This window comes from Orussus abietinus, unplaced genomic scaffold (assembly GCF_000612105.2).
Source record: "Orussus abietinus isolate OABI.00-Male unplaced genomic scaffold, Oabi_2.0 scaffold42, whole genome shotgun sequence".
Lineage (NCBI taxonomy): Eukaryota > Metazoa > Arthropoda > Insecta > Hymenoptera > Orussidae > Orussus > Orussus abietinus.
The window spans coordinates 45762-67480 of NW_019394787.1; the positions used below are offsets into that span (position 1 = coordinate 45762).

Below are 21719 nucleotides of genomic sequence, written 5' to 3' on the forward strand. Positions count from 1 at the left end.
CGGCAGAAGTCCTCCCGATCTGACAAGCCACGACGATATAAAAAGACATCTCCAAGAAGTCTCCCTAATCGCGAGTAAAATGGAAGATGATCAGCAGCCTCGTCTGAGTCCGGATCCGGAAATGGCCGAGAAATGATATGGCGAACATCAAGGTGGCGGTCAGGGTGAGACCGATCTCCGAGCGGTGAGTTCAAAAATGTTCAGTCTCATTTTTCGGCCCTAAAAACGCACGAAAGTATACGCAATATTAATTCTTGGGCAATGAAATATCATATTCTAATGTCAGACCGACCAACCTCGACGGAGATCCATCTAGGAATTTTTCGATTCCTTTCTAGAGCGGCAGAAAAAGAAAAAGAAAGTCAGCTACCGAAAATTCAGTTTTGCAGGTCCCCAGGGTATGCGACCCCAGAAATGACGATACTTCGTCGCCTCGCAATCGAAAAACAATTTTACGACGCGCGTTAACGATTTCACCGTCGACAAGTGTTTATCGGGGCTCCGCGGGAATCGTCAAAGCGTTTCGGGGAAAAAAGCAAGTTATAGGCTCGCGAGAAAAAAGGAAAAGAGGGCGGAAAAACCATTTTTCATTTCGCACTCGCCCGCCGTCCCCGAGCGACCTCCACCCCCTGAAGAGGGGTGGATTGGAAATGGAAAGCGAATTTTTTTTTTCCCCCCAATTTCAGGCTTTTTGGAGGGCCCGAATCGATGTGGATTGGTTAAAGCGATGTGAAAGTAACATTCGAGGGGTAAGTCATTCATGGAACTTTTCTGCAAACCTCGATGTGCCGAATCGTTTGAAGCATCGTCACATAAACGCGGAGGCCGAAAGGGAGATCCTAAGACCCATAAAATTTGATTGTTTATAACAAATATTTGAAGAGTGTCGATAAACAAATTTACAAAAAATTGAAATTTCATGGGTGTCGGGACCTATCTTATAGCCTCCATATTCACGTGGTGAAGTTTGAAACGATTCGTTGCACCCGGTTAGGAGAAAGGTCTCATATACGAGACATCTTTGTCGCCAGTTTCACATCGCCTTAACTCGTGATCGGGGAAAATCGTCATAAGGAGGAACGGCTGGCTCGAGGTAAATCCGATGGTTGGTTACTTGTTCTCGTGGCAGCTAACGCGTAAACACGTTCACATTTCCCGTGGGAGTGTATGAGGTCTTGCAGGTGCATATACGAACACTCTGCAGCGAGATTCAATCTATATTTAGTCGAAGGGTAGCGGCAGAATGGAAGCAAAACGCCGTCGAAACGACGGAGGCAAGCCAACGGCGAGAGGCAGGGTCACCGGAAAGCATTACCGGAAACAGGAACGACCTGCGAGCTAAGAAAGCCCCGCGAAAGGGACGTCGAAACGACGTCATAAAGACGATGCACTGTGCAGGAACGTCGACAAGATCGATGCACCCGGATAAACCGATGGCCCGATTTGATTCATCGGAATCCATTAAAGGACCTCCACCATAAGATGCTCCGAATAGGTAGACAGACTTCCTGACATCATTCCACCCTGAGGAAAAAATGTCATTCAAACAAAGATATATTTTCTTCCTTCAAAGAATAATTATGTAACTGAGATAAAATCGACTCGCGACGATTTATTGGAGTCAAATAATTATTATATGAATTAAATATATATTTTTCTTTGCCATTATTCAAGGAAATATTTTTTTGGCTGAATGTATCTTTTTTTTCTTCCTCCGTGTAACAATGGATATGGAGGGGCAGGATAGGCCAAACCGAGGATAGTTCGCCATTTCTAAGAGCTTTCGCCAAGTGGAGCAACCCGGCTCGAGCTAAATGTATTTGCATGCATTAGGCTCGAGCTAGAAACCTAATCGGTTTCGAAAAAAAAAAAAATAAAATCGTTTTGACCTCCTCCGGGGTTTGAACACTCGACCATCATGACTGGAAGCAATCCTTCGGGTCGTAAAGGGAGGAATTAAGGAGCGGGCTTTTTTATCATCCTGATTTTTAATCTGGGATCGGACATTCCTTCCCGCAGGGTTCGATAAAAATCCTGGAAATCCCGACGCGGGACATTTTTTTTCTTCATAATTTATCCCCGCGTTTAACGATGACGTCCTCTCGCAGCTCGGCGGCGCGCGAAGGGACGGGCAATTCGTTTCAATTCCGAAACGCGCGTCGGCCTCGGTTAACTGGCGTTCGACGTCCGTGCCCGACTATTCGCTCGAGCTTTTATAGCCAGAGGGACGTTCGTCACGACGCCGAGCGTCGGGCTAACGACGAAACGCACAGATCGAATCCGTTATCCCGATCGTATCTCGCTCGGCGGATGCATAAACGTCGCGGCACGCGCGAGCGCTTTTGAAAAATCACCCAAAAAGACACATGCCGCTGGTCCATAGCCAAAACTCGCCAGGTTTTTCGCATCTTCCTCCAGAAACCCTAGAAAAAATTCCCTCGGGATAGAAATGAGGGGAAATAATTTTTTCAGATTTTTCAAAGTGGCAGGAACCGGTGCGAACGTTCACGAGTCTTCAGATTGCGCGGCCATGTTGGAAGCGCGGTGAGGACCACTCGGGAAAGTTCTCTGGCTATGTTTCGTGCAGAAGTAGACGCCAATAATCATGGCTTCGAATTCCAAGGCGGCGTCGGGGCCGCCGCTCAATTTTCGTGCCTCGTAGACGAAAACTGCAACTTGTTGCGTTCCCGGATTTCGCGTGTCCGACTGCACATACGCTTCTGGCGCGGGGACCCAACCGCCTCCATTTTGGAGAACCTGGGTGGAAGTAGTTGATCTTTTGTGGGGAAGTCTGGGAGATGGGACGAGGCGGTTTCATTGGAAATATGGCGGTCGATGGTGCATATTGGTGGCGTCCCTCGGCCGCCATGATTCCGTAGCGTCCCGTCTTCTTCCCCGAATTTCTCGGTGAAAAAGTTCAGCCATTTCTGCAGAATCGTGGCGGCCAGAGACGCCGTCGGCGGAAGGTTCTGCAGAACTTCTGGGGAGGGCGAACCTTGGATTTGCAGGCCCCAAAGAGGCGAAGCCGAGCAAAGAAAGGGAGCCTGACTTGAAATAGCCTAACCTCACTTACGGGCCCTGCAAAACGGCGGGATTTTAGAATAACGCACTCACACATGGGGACCATCCACAGAGGGCGCTTTAAATAGCCTCTCGCGGCGATCGACATTCAAAACAAGGCGGCGCCGGCCCCTTTCTGATCAATCCGTGAATGAGCGACTCTTCCAGCCTGAAGTACCGTTCTCCATTCACGAATTCACCAATCGACACGTAATACCCGCCAAAAGTAATGAAACACCCCCTTGTAAATTCCACTTTCCCTCTGCAAGCAGCAATTTCGTCGACTGTCCGAAGCGACTCCTTTACAATTCCCCTCCCCCTCCCCGAGTAGCTAGACTCCTGAAAAAATTCACACACCTTATTGAAGGGTTTATCTCCATACGGTAATTTTTACGGCATGCGAGTGTCTCGTGGAGTCTCATAAAAAAATAAGGAATCTCGCGTTCTCCAGGGAGCAGTGTCAAACGGGCGCCGAGGTGGTGGTGCGGGCGGACAAGGCGGCCATTTCGTTGACGAACCTGAAGGTCCCCATAAGCAAAGCCGGAGATAGTCGAGAGAGGACCAAGAGGTACGGTTTCGACTTTTGCTTCGACTCGTCCAATCCTGAATCCGAGGACTATGCCAGCCAGGAGACGGTGTACAGAAGCATCGGGTTGTCGGTCCTGGAGTCGCTCTTCAAGGGGTACAATTGCTGCCTCGTCGTGTACGGACAGAGCGCTTCCGGGAAGACCTACACCATGATGGGACCCAAGGTGAGGGGCAGGGGGCCGAAATGTAAACCCCATGTATGCGCGAGTACATGTACAGGTACATACGCGCCTCTCATTCATTATTCATCGGCATTGTCGGCCCTCGGCTGCCGGGATAATGCATTCATTGCCGGGAATCGCTATGGAAACCGTAGCACCCTATGCGAATCGCTTCTTTTACATACAGGGGTTTATGTACAGCCGATGGGGGGTGAGACACCCCTCACTATTGCGATTACCGTTCATAGGCCGAGGTAATGCGACGTTTACTCGCCAAATGCGAGCCGCGATCGCGATAATGCCTCCCCTTGACAAGAGATCCCATTCGATGCATGTCCCAACAATTTTTTCAAATTTCCCATAAAATTTGAAAAATCTTATTTCTTCATAGAAGAATTATTTTTCAGGACGACTCAGGGCTCACTCCGCGACTCTGCGAGGGCCTCTTCTTGAAGATGTCAGAGGGGAGAGAGAAAAAGGACGCGACGTACCGCATCGCGATTAGGTGAGATATCTACCCTTACATTTTTTTTCTTCCACCTCCCTCATTCCTCCAAAAAATTCATATTACCAATGGCTATATTCGGAAAAATCCCCATTTAATAAACCGACGCATTCCTCGATTCTTTTTCTTCCTAGAATCGCTCCCCTCGTCTTCCACAACGACCTGGAGAGGGTGGCGGTCCTCGCGGGGGTATATTTTGCGAATGCATAATATTTCGCAATTTACCTCGGCATTTTGCCCGCACTTTAATCGGATTATACTTGCCATGGCGCAGGCTCGCGGATATTGTGTGTCCGATTTGATAACTGTGGGAACGCGCCCACACTTTGCGGCCGCTGAACACACACACACACATACACACATATCTCTTTCCATGATGGGCCTATATCACACCCCCGCGCATTGATATGCACGCTTCCACGCGAATCTACGCGTACACACTCTCGTGCGTGATGGCGTTTCCGACACGCACACCCTGCCACCCCTTGCGGGGGGTGGCAGGGTTTCGGTCAAGGTTCGACTATCGGCCGAACGCGATCCATTATTTCGCCAGATTGAGGTTCAACCCCCGAAGCTTTCGTGCCGCGCGTTATTATCTTCGCGGAATCGGGCCGATGAATGTGGGATTCTTCGGGGTGGCCGTCTCACCCCCCCCAAGGGGGTTGTTATCACTTCGCGAGGGTGAGTTTTTGCGCCCCGTTCATAGGATGTCAGATACAGATTGGAAAAACACCCTAGGTGCAGAAGGGGTGTGTTTAATGAATTGAACGAAGAGTTTCAGTGGTTTTAGTGTGGTATCAGGGTGGCATCGGGGTGGCAGCTATTCATTTAAATTTCGTCGCAAGTCGGAATTGCCACCCTCAAGGGTGTCTGCCCTACCCCCATAAAAGAGGTTGTTATCACCTCGCGAGGATAAGTTCCCATCCCCGTTCATAGAACACCGGATACAAATTCGAAAGTCACCCAGGGTGCAGAAGGGGTGAGTTTAACGAATCGAACGAACACCGCCCAGTAGTATCGGGGTGGTATCGTTTAATTTACATTGCGTCGCCCGGGGGCGCCGTAAGACGGGATTGCCACACTCTCGCGGGTGGCACTTAAAGTAATGGCGGGCCCGGGGGTGGGATTCGCAAGCTCTCGGCCGGTAAAGCGCGTTTCACGCACCGCCGACTTTTAGACACGGTCGCTTTCTTCAGGGGTTTCGCCGGGTTCGGTTTCCGCCCCCGCGAGAGCTTGCGATCCCGCGACGCCGAGCTTCGCCGGCTTCGACGCCCCCCCTCCCCCGTGCCCCCGGCCTCTTGGTCGGCCTGCTTTCGCGCTCGTAAACCCCAGGATTTAACGAGGGGAGGGAAAATGAAGAAAACGTCGATTTCGATTACTGGCAGGCCCTAAAAACCGCGCCGGAGCTTCCAAGGGGTGTGTACCCGGGGGTTGCGCGCGCCCCATTCCGACGCGGGCCGTAAAAGCTCAAACTAACGGAGGAAAATGACTTCCTTCGGGCAAATTGCCTCGCCGCGGGAACCGCGCGAGCGACCCCCGTAAACAAAGGGGGTAGGCACCACCCCCGAAAGCTCGCACTCGTTCTGCGGGGCGAAGAGATTCACCGTCAAAGCTCGGCCGCGCGGCATCCCTTTAAAGCGTCGAGCGATTAATTCCCCCCCAATCCCCCCAATCGACGGGAAAGCTTGAGGGGAGGGGGTAGCGCGACTCGGGGTTGCAAGTTCCGTGAGCTTAACGGGTGGCGTGGCGGCCTGGATGTGTCTTAAGCTCAGTGCCTCGTGACTCGCAATCCTAGACGGACGCAAGCTCGTCGGCCCGGTAAGGCGTCCCCTGGTCCGCGAGCTTTCGATCCGCAAGCTCCCCCTGGAAATTATTAAAAAAATCCCGTCAATCCTTGAAAGTTCGACAGCCCGTCCAACCTCGTCTCTCGGACTCTTCGAGGAATTCTGAGATCGGCTGCCCCCGAAAGCTCGTCCTCTACCGCGGCTTTGAGGGGAGCTTTTCGGGGCGAAGCTCGAGGTGCTCGACGGAAAGGTGAGACGCGAACCTCGGCGTTTTTGAGATATTGCCGGGGGATCCTCCGCGGCAGCTTTATCGTCTATCGAGGAACGAGCTTTCACGGCGGGCCGAAGTTCGCGGACTAAGTTCGGTAAAATATGTCGGTCGCGGACGTAAAATCGTTAAGTGGGGCGAGCGGGGCTAACCTCGCGGAATGGCCGAGCTTGCGAGCTTCGGGGGGGGGGAGGAAATTGAGCAGGATTTTGCCGAGTCGGCTGAATTAAGCGCGATTAAGTGTCTGCGACCCCGGGGGAGGGGGCAGGGGCTCCGGCCGGACAGTTCCCGCCACGGGGGTTGTTTGTTCCGGGGGGCAAGGGGCGGAACAAATGAGCCCCCACGATGAATGGGGAGTGATGGATCGTGACGGTTCATCGCTTGGCCGATTGTTTGTTCTCCTGGATCTGGAACACCTATCTAACGAGCCTCGCCTCATGGTGAACGCGTGATGGATGGCTTCGGCCGCCATTTTGGTGCTCCAAGCTCGGGATTCTGGGCTTCGGAGGTTTTTCCTTTGATCTCAGGAATCTCTGGCTCTCTCAGAAATCTCCGGCTGGATCTCTGGAAATCAATCTCGCAGATTTCGGAGGAGGGGATCTATTTTTTCTGCACGTTTCGCCCGCGCTTGCGCACTGCGTTGGATATTAAGGGGGTGTGAAAGTCGTACCTAAGGGGGCAATCCTTCATGAATCTTTTCTCTGAATTGGATGTACCGAATCTTTTCAGACCTTGCTACGTGAATACGGAGGCTGTAAGGAAGATCCTGACGCCTATAAAATTTCATTTTTTTTACAAACAAATTTTTTAATTGTCCATAGAAAAATGTTTAAAAATTGATGTTTTATGAGTGTCAGGGCTTTCTTCGTTGTCTTCTCATTCATATTGTAAAGTTTCTAACGACTAGTTACACCCAACTCGGGGAAATGTTTTATAAATGAGACCTCTTTGACGCCACTTTCACATCACCTTAAGCCCAAGGTCTTGCGATAATTAGCGTTACAAAGTAAGCTCGTAATCCAGGGCCGACTTTTAACGGAAATCATTGGGCGAAACTTTGTCAGGGACGAGTCGAAGCCTTCCCAGTGCTTTTGCGGCCGGACATGTGGAACGAGAACGGAAGATCATCGTAATTAACGGACACCTCGCAGTTAGGCGTGTAAGTACCCCGCGTGTAATTAGTCGCAAACCGCGGGTGAACCCAGGCTTCGTTCGCATTGGGCATTCATGGGCGCAAACAGGAGGCGGATATAAAATCCGCGGATTGTTGTTTTACATCCGGTCGGTAACGAGGCGCGAGTGCCAATTGATCGCATTAGCGTGGCCTCGTAATTTCGACGATTATCCGGCCGTTTAACGAGCGTCGCCTCGACGATATCCGCGGTTCGGAGTTTATCGTAACGCTCGAAAAGTTCACCGACAATGACGTCGCTAAGTATTCTCCTTTATTTCTGCCAAGTTTTCCTTATTGGCGAAACGACCGATGATACGGTTTGGCGATAAAAATCATATTTTTACGACTGAATTTCATCCAGTTTAATAAGATTCGGTTGTCTTAATAGCGGTGACAACTTGTCGGGGGGTCATCACCCGGAAATGCTAGAAAACTCTTCCAAGGGTTGGAAAATTCATTCGAGGCCTCCTTTCACCCTCTGCTACCCTCCTCCACCCTTCTTCCCTTAAACCGCTCGAAACGCGCTCGCCGCTAATTCCATTTGCCGCTATCTTTATCTCTACCTCTTTCTCTCTTCCTCCTGCGTTTGTTTTCCCGGCGCGCTTTCCTCGCCCTCCCTTCCGTTTTAATTCCGCCTTCCTTGCACTCCCCGCAACTTCAGTCCAGCTTTTTGCCGCACTTTCAGTCTCACCTCCGCAACTCCCATCCGGCATTCGCGAATCTATTCCAGACTGCCGGGTCCAGGGATCGAATCCATCCCCGACCTTCAGACTTTTTTTTTCCTTTTATCACCGACTATTGATAGATACCAATCGTCGGAATCTATTATTATTAATTTTTGCAAAATCGGCGGTAGGAAATTGTAAGAAAATTAAGGTGCATCTTTTACTGGAGAGGAATGATATTTTGGTGAATGATGTTTCAGCCACCCGACCTACCTCGCGAATAACTTGCCCCGGATATTATTAATAGTCCTAAAGGGTATCTTTGATGAGCCCAGCGGTTCTCTCATTCCATGAAAAATCCGCGTGGAAAATATCGAAAAATTGAAGGCGCCATCTTTTACCGGAGAGAACATCTCTTCCGCGGATATTTTGGCCTGGACTTCAAAGCGCGCCGACCTACCTCGCGAATAACTTTCCCCGGATATTATTAATAGTCCCGAAGGACACTTTTAACGGAATCTTGTGTTGTCAGTTTTCGCGAAAAATCTGCGCTGACAATTTGAAGAATTTCTCAAAATTGAGGGGTCCATTTTTCGTCAGAGAACAAGCGGATTCCGGGTAGAAGAGATGGCCGCGTTGAAATTTCGCGCGATATTTCGGCGCTGATTTCAACGCGAGTCGACCTACCTCGGGCATAATTTTCCACGGATATTAATAATAGTCCCAAGGGGTACTTTTAACGAGCTCTAATATTGTCCCTGCCCCGCAAAAAATCCCTATTAAAAATATCAACAAATTTCAGGCGCTATCTTTTCCAGGTAGGAGGCGGGCTTCGCGCAGAAGAGATGGCCGCGTAGTAATTTCGCGCGATATTTCGGCGCAGGCCTCAAAGTGAGCCGACCTACCTCGCGAATAACTTTCCCCGGATATTATTAATAGTCCCAGTGGAGACGCTTAACGAATCCCGGCGTCATCATCGCGCTCTTTAACTCGCGGTCCCGCGCGATTCGGGGCCTCCTCGGGCCGGGACGCTCGCGTGCGATTCGGTTCATTTACACGTCCCGTGTACGCGCGGAGCTCATTACGCATGAAACAGTACCGAGGCGTGTAACGATGCTCCATTACGTCGTCATTGCGGGAGTCCTGTTGTTCGCAAATCGTATCGCCGGGAATTAGTCTCGTTACACGAGCGCCAATTGAGAGGCGCCGGGACGAGGACCGATGCACGGCGCCGGATTTATATGTGAGCAAAGTGCAAGGGGGTGCACCTGGCTCGTTAATTAACGAGCACCTCTGGTCCACCCCTAGGGGGTGGAAACGGCATATGGCAAAGTCTGGTTTTTCGAGACGATCTTCCACCCCCTAACACTCGCCTGGGGAATTTTTCTACCACGCTAAACGCTAAAATTAATCAAAAGATTCCCTGACCCTCTACTCTATTCTTACGAATGTCCATTTCCTTTTCCATAACAATGTGGAAATTGTATTTCTATTTCCCTCACTTCTGAAATCTCGATCCCTGGGGTGTAATATTCCTTTGAATGGGACCAAAGAAATGTATTTTTAATTTAAAGAATAATGATTTGAGGCACATGAATTATTCCTCATATTAATTGTTCATTTCTTTGGTACCATTCAAAGAAACATTTCCCTGGTTTAATGATAATTTTTTTCCAGGGTAGAACCTGGTAGCCTCTCGATCTACCTCGAACGCGCAAGTTTCTTTCAGCACTCGACGAGAGTTTCTTGCTCAGAAATGTATTTGGCTTGAATCTCTATATTTTTTGACTCAGCATGGGAGATATAAAAATCCAGAGAAAAATTGGGTCGGGTTTGAATTTTGGTACGATCTACGTACAGTCGAAAATGCGATTTCGAATTAAATCTTCGGCCTCTGCCGATCTATCGGCCGCAGTCGATGCGGTGCTTTTGACGGAATACGCCCCCGAAGAGGAGCGCGTTATTCCCCCGACACCCCCGAGCCTCGTTTAATTGCGTTAAATACCCATTAGATCCTCGTAATCGTAAGCGGATTGGTGAAAACGCTCGATTGATCGCCCCCGCCAATCAGCCACCCGGGGCTCGAATTTCATTCTGCACTTCGATGCGACAAGTCGAAATTTCCTGGTTTTTAATTCATTTTTCTTTTAAGCAAGGTTTCACGTATGAAATCATTTTCCAATATTTTTCAGATGGTAGGATTATGGCTTTCGACGAATTTTACTTTGCACTTCGATGCGACAAGTCGAAATGTCCTGGTTTTTAATTCATTTTTCTTTTAAGGAGGGTTTCACGTATGAAATTATTTTCCAACATTTTTTACATGCTAGGATTGTGACTCAACGAATTTCACTCTGCACTTCGATGCGACATGTCGAAATTTCCTGGTTTTTAATTCATTGCTTTTTAAGGGCGGTTTGACGTACAAAATTATTTACCGGCATTTTTTAGGGAACGGAATCGTGACTTTCGACGAATCGGCGACGTCGGCGATCGCCGGTCTTAGGGCTGGCGTCGCCACCCTAAGGATCGCTTTTACAGCGGCCATAATTCATCCCCCAAGGCGCACACGCATGCACGCGTGTCGAGTCGAGCTTACGCACGCGTACCGTCAAAACATCGCGACGCGAATTTAGCGCGACGCCGCGTCGCGACGCCGCTGTTAACCCAAATCCGTCCGTTCCCATTTCCATGGTACGGCGGAGATCGGGAGAAATGTCTCCTAGAGAAGCTCTCCTCGACAATATTCAAACAATAAAAAAAAAGAAAATACATCAAATCATTAGCTATGAACATGCCTTAATTATTCCATGGAAATTAATTTCGAGAGATTTTCATGGGATTTGTCAGGATCTTTTGGCGAGTGATGAGTTAAGGATAGAAAATTAATAAGCCGACTTTGGTGAAGCTTCATTGTGGGTTATTTTTACTGATAACAATCGATGGAAACTTACATACATTTTTACATACTTCATAACTGAAGGTTTACATAGAAAAATGTAAAATGGAAACATTACGCATAAAAAATGTGTACATACACGTAACATTGTATGTTTACCGTATTAATGCATTTATACTTGAATTAGATGTAACATTACATTTTAGTTTTCTTCAATTTTACTAAGATGCCGAATTTGATATTACAGAGACAATGTAGTTTTACTGCAATTTATTGTGGCATCAAAAGAACCAATGATTGAGTATGTAAATTTACATGGGCATTTTTATTAGTGTACATTTTGCCCATATGTAAAAATGGCCTCGCATGCAAAGGGTTAATGTTTTAATTTTCAATGGCTTCATTTTTCCGCGGTACGTGGAGGACATAGGATGAGGGAATTCTTTTATTTTCGGATTCCCACAGCGCGATATTCTCACGTTTAAAGGGGTGCATGTCAACCCCCTCGTGAAAGCTCGCGGAGGGCGAAAGTTCTTAAGTCGCGTGGCGGAGGCGCGATTCTTCCCCATTTCGGTCTTAGGGGTGAAGATCGATCCCTACACGTTCGCCTCGATTCCTAAGAGCCCCGTAATATCCGACAGACACGAAAAGCCCGAGGTTCGGCCCCGAGCTTCGGTTTTCTTGTCTTCACGGTCTCATCCTCCCCTTGCCCCCCGCAGAGGTGTGAGGGTGCAAGGCACTCGAGAAGTTTAAAGCTTTCTAATAAAGGGTGCGCAATTAATTCCCAGGATCCCGACGGGTGTAACAAAATACCCCAGCTCCAGACCCATTGCGTTATTCTAAGAGCAGTTTCAGTTTCATTACCCTTAAGGGGATGCGAAAGTGGAACTGGGTATACCGAATCGCTTCAAATTTGACATAGTGAATATGAAGAGTACAAGGAAGGTCCTGACCCTCATTTTAATTTTTAAAAAATCTAAATTTCACGGGGGTCAGGACCTTCCTTGTAATCTCCACATTTGTCTTGTGAATCTTGAAACGATTCAGTGTCCCCTATTTGGAGAAAGTTTCATAAACGAGACCTCTTTGCCGCCACTTTCGCATCACCTTAAACGTCCCTTTGGAAAGGAATAATTGCAGAGTCGGTACCAGTTTGAGGATCGACGGTATGGCTCTTTCCGGCCATTAGGCGATCAGAAATTCCGCAGCGACCCTGAGCCGTCATTTCGGATACAAGTGCGCAAAGTTAGCTCGGCCTAATCGCGGCGCAATTAGAGATACCCGAGGTCGCGAAATCAGGGGGCAATTTCCCGCGGCGATCAGCCGGTTTTCCGCGAGTTTGGCTTCGATCGGCGGAAACGAAACGCGTGGAACGCAATTCCCGCGGTGCCGCATCCCTCCACCTTGAAGGATATTACCAGCCAGGGCCTTGGGGGGTGTCAAGGTTGCGAAAAGGGGTGGCGCCAGTTCCGATCTCTGGTGCACCTGCAACTGCAGCTCTTAAGTCGATTTTCTCATTTCCGCCGCGCCCTCAGGCGTGGATTTCGGGGGTCCGACTTTTCCCCCCGTTTTCGACGGTGAGACATCTGATTTGCAAATGGACGCGCGAAACATCGAGCGATAATTCACCCCTTGGGAATGCAGCAGTAAACATCGTTCTCCTCGAAGCCTTGTGGAGGAACGCGGGGAAAGATGGAGATTTAGGGCAACGAGCGACACGGTCGAGCTGACAGTCGCTAATTCGATTTATGCCGCGCAGAGACTTTTGCGGAAATGGGATAATCGCATAATTAGATGTGCGGGGGCGAGGAGTGGGAACGGCGAGTATCGGGAACGTCGAACTACTCCTTGGAGAATTTTTAGAAAATCCCTTACCAGCTAATTCCCTCCCGTTTAAAGGAAACCTCGAAATTAGCAATTTTCCGCACGTGCGGAAAATTCGATACGCGTTCGGTTCTTCTTCTGGAATCGAGGCCTTGCTCCCGAATCCGCGATCGATCCTCCACCGTCCTTGCCAGTCTATGAAGAGATTTTGTAGGTGCAATTTCGCTCCTGGTCGTGACAGGATAATCACACCTGTAATAATCGCTGATCTCGCGATTTTCAGCTACCTCGAGGTGTACAACGAGAGGGTACGAGACTTGCTGAGGACTCCTCAGGGTGCGAGCAGTAGCAGTGGACTCAGAGTGCGCGAGCATCCTAAACTAGGACCATATGTTCAAGGTGGGACTTGTATTCACTTTTCGGCTTCATATTCCCTTTATACTTTTAATCCTGATCTAGGACCCTACCCCTGGATCCCTAGAATTCACCTGATCCTGAAACTGTAGCAGTGCACCGAGAAAGAAAAATGACTCGACTGAAACAAATATGTATATTATTGCCTGAATCATATATAGCTGCAAGAAATAATTATTTCGCCGAGAAGAAAAAGTTCATGTCTATTCAAATGAATTTTACTTACTCGATTTAACATTTCTTTGGACGTTATTTGTTGCCGCAATGCATATTTCTTTCAGCGAACCAACACTTTCTTTCTCAACGTAGCTCGACCCTGAAGAGGGGCTCCTAGTTCAGGGTGTAGAACTCGCTTGGTGCAATTGTGCTGGACGGTCTATCTCGGTTAATCCTTAATTAATCGGACGACTCTGGCGATGAGGTAAATCAGAGTAATCGAGACAAACTGGAGCAGCATCATCAGGATAGTACCCAGCCAGCAGTCCATCGCTGTGATTTGCAGGGTCGACCTGGCACATGTCATTTGTCGTTGATCCTGGTCGTTCTCCTCAGCTCATCCCTTAATCCTGCAGGATTGACTCAGCACGTGGTCGATGATCTGAGCTCGTTGATGTCCTACGTTGAGGAGGGCACCAGGGCCAGGAAGACAGCCGCCACCCAGCAGAACCCCACCAGCAGTCGCAGCCATTCGTTGATCACCATCTCCCTCTGGCCTGTTTCGAAGGATCAGCAGATGCAGGGGGTGGCTCCTGTCCTGGAGAGATCAGGACAGCAACCCCGGTGCAGGAAGTTGCACCTGGTCGATCTGGCGGGCAGCGAGAGTGCCGCCACGTGCACTGGGATTCATCGGCTGAAGGTGAGTCACCGGCTAAAAATACGGCCGCGATTCCGAATCCGAGGATCGATTCCAACCACGGCTTACTCCACGAGTAAAGGTTCCTTAGAAGGTGCTCTAATTCGAAAAGAAACGAGACTTGGTCGAAAAAGAGCGAGATGTGTCCTGCGAGGAATAGTGGGGAACCAAATTTCCTGGAGAACGGATCCTTGATGATCATCTCAGAACGTATATACTCTGTCATAAATTTAATTTCTTAGAGAATTTACGGTCGATCTGACAAGGATCGACCTGAAACCTAAATGTCTGAAAGCTTATTTCTGATTGTCTGATGATAACCGAATTTCTTGAAGAATGGAACCTTGACCTACCCTAACCGATGGTCAGCTCAATCCTGCAGGATCCGTCAGTGGTACCCAGAAGCGGATCTTTTGGACCTTAATTTCTCGTTTTCTAGGAAGGCGCTAATATTAACAAAAGCCTGGTAGCCTTGGGAAACGTAATTTCCGCCCTTGCGGAGAGAGGCGCCACCGGAAGTGGTCCCGGAAGAAGATTCATCCCGTACAGGGACTCGGCCCTGACGTGGTTGCTGAAGGACGCCCTCGGTGGAAACGCGGCCACAATCGTGCTCGCTAGTGAGTGTGAAAATTCTTTCTCTGCCACTATCCTCAAATTCACAATTTTTTCAAAATCGAGGAATGCTACCTAGGCCACAATCAAACGTTCTGCTGTATTTTAAAAATCTTGGGAGCATTCCTCCAGAACTGAAAAAAAAAGATTTTCAATTAACCAGAGAATTATTTCTTTGAATGGTACCAAAGAAATATTTTCTTAATTCAAAGAATAATTATTTGACTCGAATGAAATCGAATAAATTGGGCCACATAGTTATTCCTCGAATGAAAAACATATTTCTTTGGTACTATTAGAAAAAATACTTCTTTGGTTCAGTGAATTTTTCTTTTTCAGCGCACTATCTCACGTTATCATCGTACTAACGTTATCCGCAGTAAACTGGCATCGAAGCCTCCAAAGTAATCGGATTGTTGCTTTTCCAGAGAGGCTAACCCGCGGAGATTAAAATTCGATAAACAAGGTAGAACGTAGAATTGGGATTGATAACTAGAAACAGACACGTAGTGGGCTTGATAAAGATCATCTCGAGAGAGAAGAAGCGAAAGCGAGGCCGAGATTTCGCTCTTCGACTTTTATTTACACCTCCCCCTCCTCTTGGCACTCAATATAAATCACTTATAAAATTCCCAAAATTAAAACAAAATAAATAATACCCAGTCCCAATCTCTTCAAGATCGGAGAAGGAAATCTCGCTGCCTAGTAAAAGTTAGCAAGCCAAGAATTGCACAAAGTGCGCAATGTACATACACGTCCTTACCAGGACACTAATAATTAGAGCTTTTTGAAGCAACCCGTGAACAATGTCTACACAGAGAAAAAGAATGTCATTGAGCCAAAAAAACATTTTGTTAATTCGACGAATTTGACTCAAACTGGAATAAATTGGATGCAGAGTATCTTCTTAGTTATGACAATTTATTTCAGTTTATCTGAGTCAAATAATTATTCTTTGAATTAACAAAATACTTCTTTGGTACTGTTCAAAGAAATATTTCCTTGGTTCAATGGATTTTTTCTTCTCAGTGTAGTAGAACGTAGACGCCGACATGTTAGAATTCCCGAGTGATTAGATCCTGGAGATGAAGGATCCGTTTTTCCCGAATAAAGGAACGAAAATTTGCATTTCAGCGATCTCTCCAGCCAGTGGAAGTTACAACGAAACTGCACATACTCTGCGGTTTGCTCAGAGAGCACAAAGCGTTGTCAACAGACCGGTGATTAACGAGGATCCTGTCGCAAGGATCATCCGCGAGTTGAGGGCAGAAGTGGCCCGTCTGAAGAGTCTGCTGTCGGAAAAGGTAATTACCCCGGAAAAGCCTTTTTAAAATAAAAATTAAATTTTTAAACAATCATTTCCCATATACTATTAATTTCCGGGCGTTCCAGAATTTGGATAGCGATTCAGGGAAGAGAGAGCCGTGCCGCTGCATGAGGACCCTGAGGAACGTTGAAGATCAGGACCAGGAGGACGCGCAGGACACGCAGGATAAGAATAGCAGCGAGACAGGACAATTCTACTCGATCAGGAAGTGCAGTTCCAGCGAGAGCTTGGACAGAAGCATCGAGTCCAGGAACTCGATCAGGAGATGTGGATCCTTAGAACTCGTTAATTCGAGGGGAGTCCTGGACCTGCCAAGATACGGCCGGGCCAGGATCTCGGAATTGTGCTACGAAGAGGAGGTCAAGGGGCCGGTCTTCGTGGACATCCCGACGCTGGTGGCGGTGTTGATAAAGCCAGACGACGACCCTGGAGAAGGCAGGGTACAGATCGAGGAGATCTGCAGCGACGAGGTCCCCGAAGGATCCATTGACGCAGATTTTCTGGAGAGTCCGGAGCCAGCCGAGGTCCCAGCTTCGTCCTCTTCATCGATTTCGAGGGACGAAGAGACGTTGCTTCAGGAGAAGGTGGATCTCGAAGAGGATAAGGAGCTGGAAGAGAGGAAGTACCTGGAAGATCCCGAGACCCACCTCGAAGGATCAATCTCAGGGGTTGGCGGAGTCCTTGAAGACAGAGCCGAGCTCGAGCCCGCGTCTTCTAGGGTAAGGCCAGCCTTCAGGAAGCCTCGCCTCAGCAAGCAGGACTCCGTGGACTGTGTCAGTTCCTCTCGCAAGGAAACCAACTTGCACGCCTCGAAGAAGTACGGATCCGTGGAGGCTTTGCAGAAAAAGAGGGAGCCCATCAGCCCGGTTCGCAAGGCGCAGCCTGTGGTGGACAAGCAGCCTCGTTCTCCAGTTGCGGAGAAGACGAAGAGGCTGAACAACATCAGGGAGATCGAGGACCCCAGGTCTACAAGGACGAGCTTGTGGCGTGCCCTGAGCAGCAACAAGGAGCTAAAAAGGAAGGGCAGCAACGACTCCGACAAGAGTCTCAGAGAGAACGGGGTGTTTTCGTCATCGAAGCCGAAGACCTTAGCTAGGAAGCAGAGCGTGGAGGAGATCAAGAGGAAGACCAGCAAGGACAGCAGCTCCAGCAGCTCCAGAGAGGACCCGGTATTGAACTCCATTTCTTCATCCAGGGAGAAGCTCCTGCAAAGGAAAGGATCCCTGGACCAGGAGAGTCCTTCCCCCCGGGCGCACACTCCCATCCAACGTCTGAACCGCCGCGAAATCGTCGCGGCTGTGACGGAACGGCTCTACACGACCAAGAAGAGTTCTGACGAGACCCCCAGCAGCACCACGGCGAACCCTCAGGCATCCTCAGAAATCCGCTCACCGGAGAGCTCTGACGTGAAGCTGGCCGCGGCTACCAGGATGCGTCTTCAGGAGATCTCGAGGAAGATGCTGGCCCGCCGTAGAAAGATCTGCGTGGATACTCAAACGGACAATCGCAGGACGCTCAGGGTCAAAGACACGGCTTCATTGACGGACAGTCCGTCCATTCTGCGACGAGAAATCGGAGTCCTGACGGACAGCCATGAAGACTGTGGTGGATTGTCAGGAAACGCGAGTCCCGTCCTTAGGGTGAAGGAAATGGCCACGTTGACGGAGAGGAGGAGATCGGCAGTTCGTTATAAGGACGTGGCTAGCATCACCGATGAGCGGAATGGTGTCCTGGACCAGGAGGAAGAGGACTACGAAAGACGGTCCCACTCTCCTAGGAATGACTCCGGGATCCTTTCCGACGACACCCAGAACTATGCGGAGAGTAATTTGTCCAGTGTGGAAATTGTGGATTCATTTACGGAAGCTAGGACTGATAGGAGAAGTGTGGAGTTTGCCGAGAGCTCAACTAACACTGGGATCCCTGGAGGGAGGGTCTTCAGGGACAAGGGGGTTAGAGACGAGGAGGGCAAGTGTGATCACATTTGCAGTGGGCGTTGCTGCAACAGGGTGCATCATGAGTGCTGTCGATTTAAGGATGTGCACTCTGTGGGTGTCGATAAGAGCGTCATCTCGATCTCGTTGCCCGACACCATCAGTATCACCATCGAGTCGCCCACTCTCCTGGAGTCCAGGATTGCGGTGATGGAGAATCATGATGTGGGGGTTGACAGGTCAAGGGGGTTCAAGGATGCGGAAGTTCAGACAGAGGAGAGTAGGAAGGACCCTGTGGATAGGGAGATTCTGACGGAGCAAGGAGTTGGGATCTTCTTCAAGGACTTCGCGAATGGGTCCAAGCAGACTGATGGAAAGCCCTTCAGGATCGAGAATATTTTCCAGGATCCCAGGGGTGGTCGTTCCAAGTCTGCAAGGTCCGATGTCACGACTGGGCTGAAAAGCGAGGAGAAATCTATCATTTTCACCAGGTCTGTCGGGGTTTCCTTCGTCCCGGAGACGAAGGACAGCAGCACCGACATGGAGAATCCCGAAGAAGGTAGACTTCACTTTGCATGCACCGGAAGTGAGGAGAAAATATCCGACACTGTCAGATCAGATGACAGGAACCGAGGCTGGAGTTTGAGTCCAAGTAAAAGAATGCACTCTCCTCTGGACTCACTTCCGGTTCCTAGGGATCCTAGCAAATTGAAGAGCACGATCAAACCCATGTCTTTGATAGAAGCGAAGATCGATGATGGATTGGGCGAGCGCATGATCACCTGGACTGACCCCCAGGTGTTTTTGAAGACACCCCTGAAGGAGAACCTTGTAGTCGTTGAAGTCGATGGCAAAGCAACTCCACTCGAAACAGACATGGTTGAAGTTTTTGCAAGGGAGCATTCCTTCCAGAACTCGTCGGAGACGTCGAAGACAGCCTGTCATTTCACCAAGATGGACTCCTCCGATCAGGACCAGAACTTCTCTGACGATAGTTTAGATTTAAACGAGATAAATCTGCAGTTTGACCACACGGTCGCGAAAGTGGTAACTGAAGAGGCTTCCGAAGAGACTCCCTGCCCCCCTGACGTGGTGGCTCAGACAAAAAAGTCATCAAATGCTGCCGAAGAAGCCGAAGTGTCGATTCTTCGGGACTTTGACGACAACCAGGTTGACTTTCCGCGAATAAAACCGACGTTAAACGATACCCGGGTGCACGACTACGAGTCGCTCATCCTGGGAGCTTGCAGAGCGTTGTCAGTCGACGCTGAAGACGACGATTACAAGAGAAGAAAATCAGAGCCAACGGAGTCCAACGCATCAGGAACCAAGAAGAAGGTCTCGTTCTCCAACTGCTACATATTCGAGGAAGGCCAGAACTGCTCCGAAAGTCCCAAAGCTACGACTCCAAAGTCCATAATCAAGAATGCGAACCGCAAGTCGGTTGAGGTGCCTAAAGGTCTTGAAGAGAAGGCTGAAGAGTCAATTTCTGGGTCGATGGAAGGTTCGGAGGAACTGGAAGCCGAGGAGAAATCTAAAAGGGGAGATAGGATATCCAAGGGAGAAATAGACAATTTGGGTGAAGACAGGGAAGACGTCGAACACGATGCCGAAGATGATGACGAAGATCTCCCAGGAGCTTCCAATGTCCTCGCCGAGTACCTTGATCAGGCGATCGCCTTCATGCGCAACATGAACTCTATAAACGAGTACATGAGTGCCTCGAAGATGCTGGAGACTTGTCGGATGGACCACCAACACTGCAACTCGGATGAGTGTGACCTCGACTACATCGTGTGCCAAGGCCAGCGAATCAGCCTGAACGATGACATCGACATCTCGGAAGACGACGAAGACGCCCTCGTCATCTCGACAGAGTCCTACGAAAATTGTCTGAAGAGCATCAAGAGGCTGGAGAGCTGCATCGGCAACATCGAGCGACACAACCGTCATCTGCAAGAAAAATATGGCGTCGAAGTCGGGTCTGCTGGCGCTAAATTAGGGTTAGCGGGTACCAGTCCAGATCGGAGGAAGCTAGAGAACAACGCGTCGATGTTCCATCGTCCTCCCACACCCAGAAAGTCGCCGAACAGTCCCAGGACCAGAAGAAGCACCGTTCATCCCAGGATCAGGTGCAGCGAGGAGGTCGCAACCACCGACTCGAACAAGGACGAAGACCGCAGGCGGGACCAGAGCATGGAGGACCTTGAAGAGCGGATCTACCAGTACCTGATCAGCGCCAGTGATCCTTGTAAGAGGGTCTCCAGAAGGAAATCAAGGCGTGGGATGAAGATGTCGGACTTCAGGGTCAGGAATCCTGGATGCTACTCGAAAATTCGCCGCAGACTCGAAGATCGACCCGAAAACTCGACTTGCAGCGACCTAGGCGAGTCCTCCCAGAGCGTGGATGATCCTTTCGGGGAGGATCGATCTGCGGGGACTTGTGCGGACGATTCTATGGGGTCCGTTGGGGTGCGATGTCGGAAGTTCCCTGGTAGTGAAGTTTTGGAAAATGAGTTGGAAGGACTCAGGACTCCGAGTTGTTCCCTGCGACTGTCGATGCCCGTGGCTGGGGTGGTCAAAGGACTTCCGTGTCAGACTTGGAAGAGCTGGAAGAACTGGAAGAGCTGTCCCCGGGAATGCTTGTGCAGGACAGAGTCCATCTACGACAGCTCCAGCTCGAGCGAAGCTGTCGCCGCCAGCGTGGAGTCTCTGGATGGGATTTCTGGTGTCAGGGACAAGCCGAGATATCCTGGAAGCCCCAAGGCGAGGTTTCTGCAGCTGCTCAAGGAGAGGAGGAGGATAGTCGAGAGCAGCAGGAGCACAGGAGCATCCTGAAGTCACGCTTAGAAAGCGATGCCTCTTCCCTACGTCTTCGTCGAGTGACGACCCCCTCGTACTTTTGTAAATAAAAAAGGACCCTAAACCTGTAAATATCGCGGCTGAACCGGACCTTTTTTACGAGACGAACCTAAGTTCACCTTCGCACTACTTCAAGGTGTTTGAAGGGGGATTTGTCAATGCTTGGATTTTATGTATCTAGTCATACCTGTTTCCACAATTAAAAGTACATTTTTTCTCTCTTAATTTAGGCATCTCGTCCACCTCTTCAGGGTGGCAAAACGTTTGTTTGAAGTGAAACATCTTATGCCATTGCGGTATTTGTCTGTACATTAAGGGGATGTGAAAGTGGCATCCGAGGAGCCAATCGATTATGAAACTTTTCATCGAACTAGATGCAGCGAATCGATTGAAACTTTCCAACATGAATATGAAGGCTATAAGGAAGGTCCCGATACTCATGAAATTTCACTTATTATAAAAAATATATAGATTGTTAATAAACAAATTTACAAAAAATTAAAATTTCGTGAGTGTCAAGACTCGTCATGGCTTCCATATTCACGTTGTAAAGTTTGACGCGATTGGGCACGCTCAGTTCGGCAAAAAAGTCTTATGAACGAGATCTTTTTGAGATCACTTTTACATTGCTTTAATTACTACTTTCATTAATTTTTGTCGCTTAGTATCGAGACGTTTAAAGTGCCATGGAAATAAAAATAGAAGTTTCAGTTCGAACGGCAATTTTTCCCTCTTTAACGGAATCAACGTTCAGAATGGAAAGTGCATCCGATCTCAGAATTCGCAGGT

General features: G+C 49.1%; 1 protein-coding gene across 1 annotated transcript; it reads left to right on the top strand.

The window, feature by feature from the left end:
- The first annotated feature begins 137 nt into the window (after positions 1-137).
- On the top strand, positions 138-21023 carry LOC105697219. The gene is made up of 8 exons (XM_012420348.1): positions 138-184; positions 3512-3812; positions 4217-4314; positions 13212-13327; positions 13915-14198; positions 14635-14812; positions 15942-16111; positions 16200-21023. Exons 1-8 carry the CDS (start codon positions 138-140, stop codon positions 20904-20906), a joined length of 5901 nt encoding a protein of 1966 aa, XP_012275771.1. The 3' UTR covers positions 20907-21023.
- Positions 21024-21719: the final 696 nt, after the last annotated feature.

Bases quoted from the DNA above. Each gene is read 5' to 3' on its own strand.
- LOC105697219 (XM_012420348.1), top strand. From the start codon at position 138: ATGGCGAACATCAAGGTGGCGGTCAGGGTGAGACCGATCTCCGAGCG. The intron at 185-3,511 runs GTGAGTTCAAAA...CGCGTTCTCCAG, and splicing joins GTGAGACCGATCTCCGAGCG to GGAGCAGTGTCAAACGGGCG. The intron at 13,328-13,914 runs GTGGGACTTGTA...TTAATCCTGCAG, and splicing joins ACTAGGACCATATGTTCAAG to GATTGACTCAGCACGTGGTC.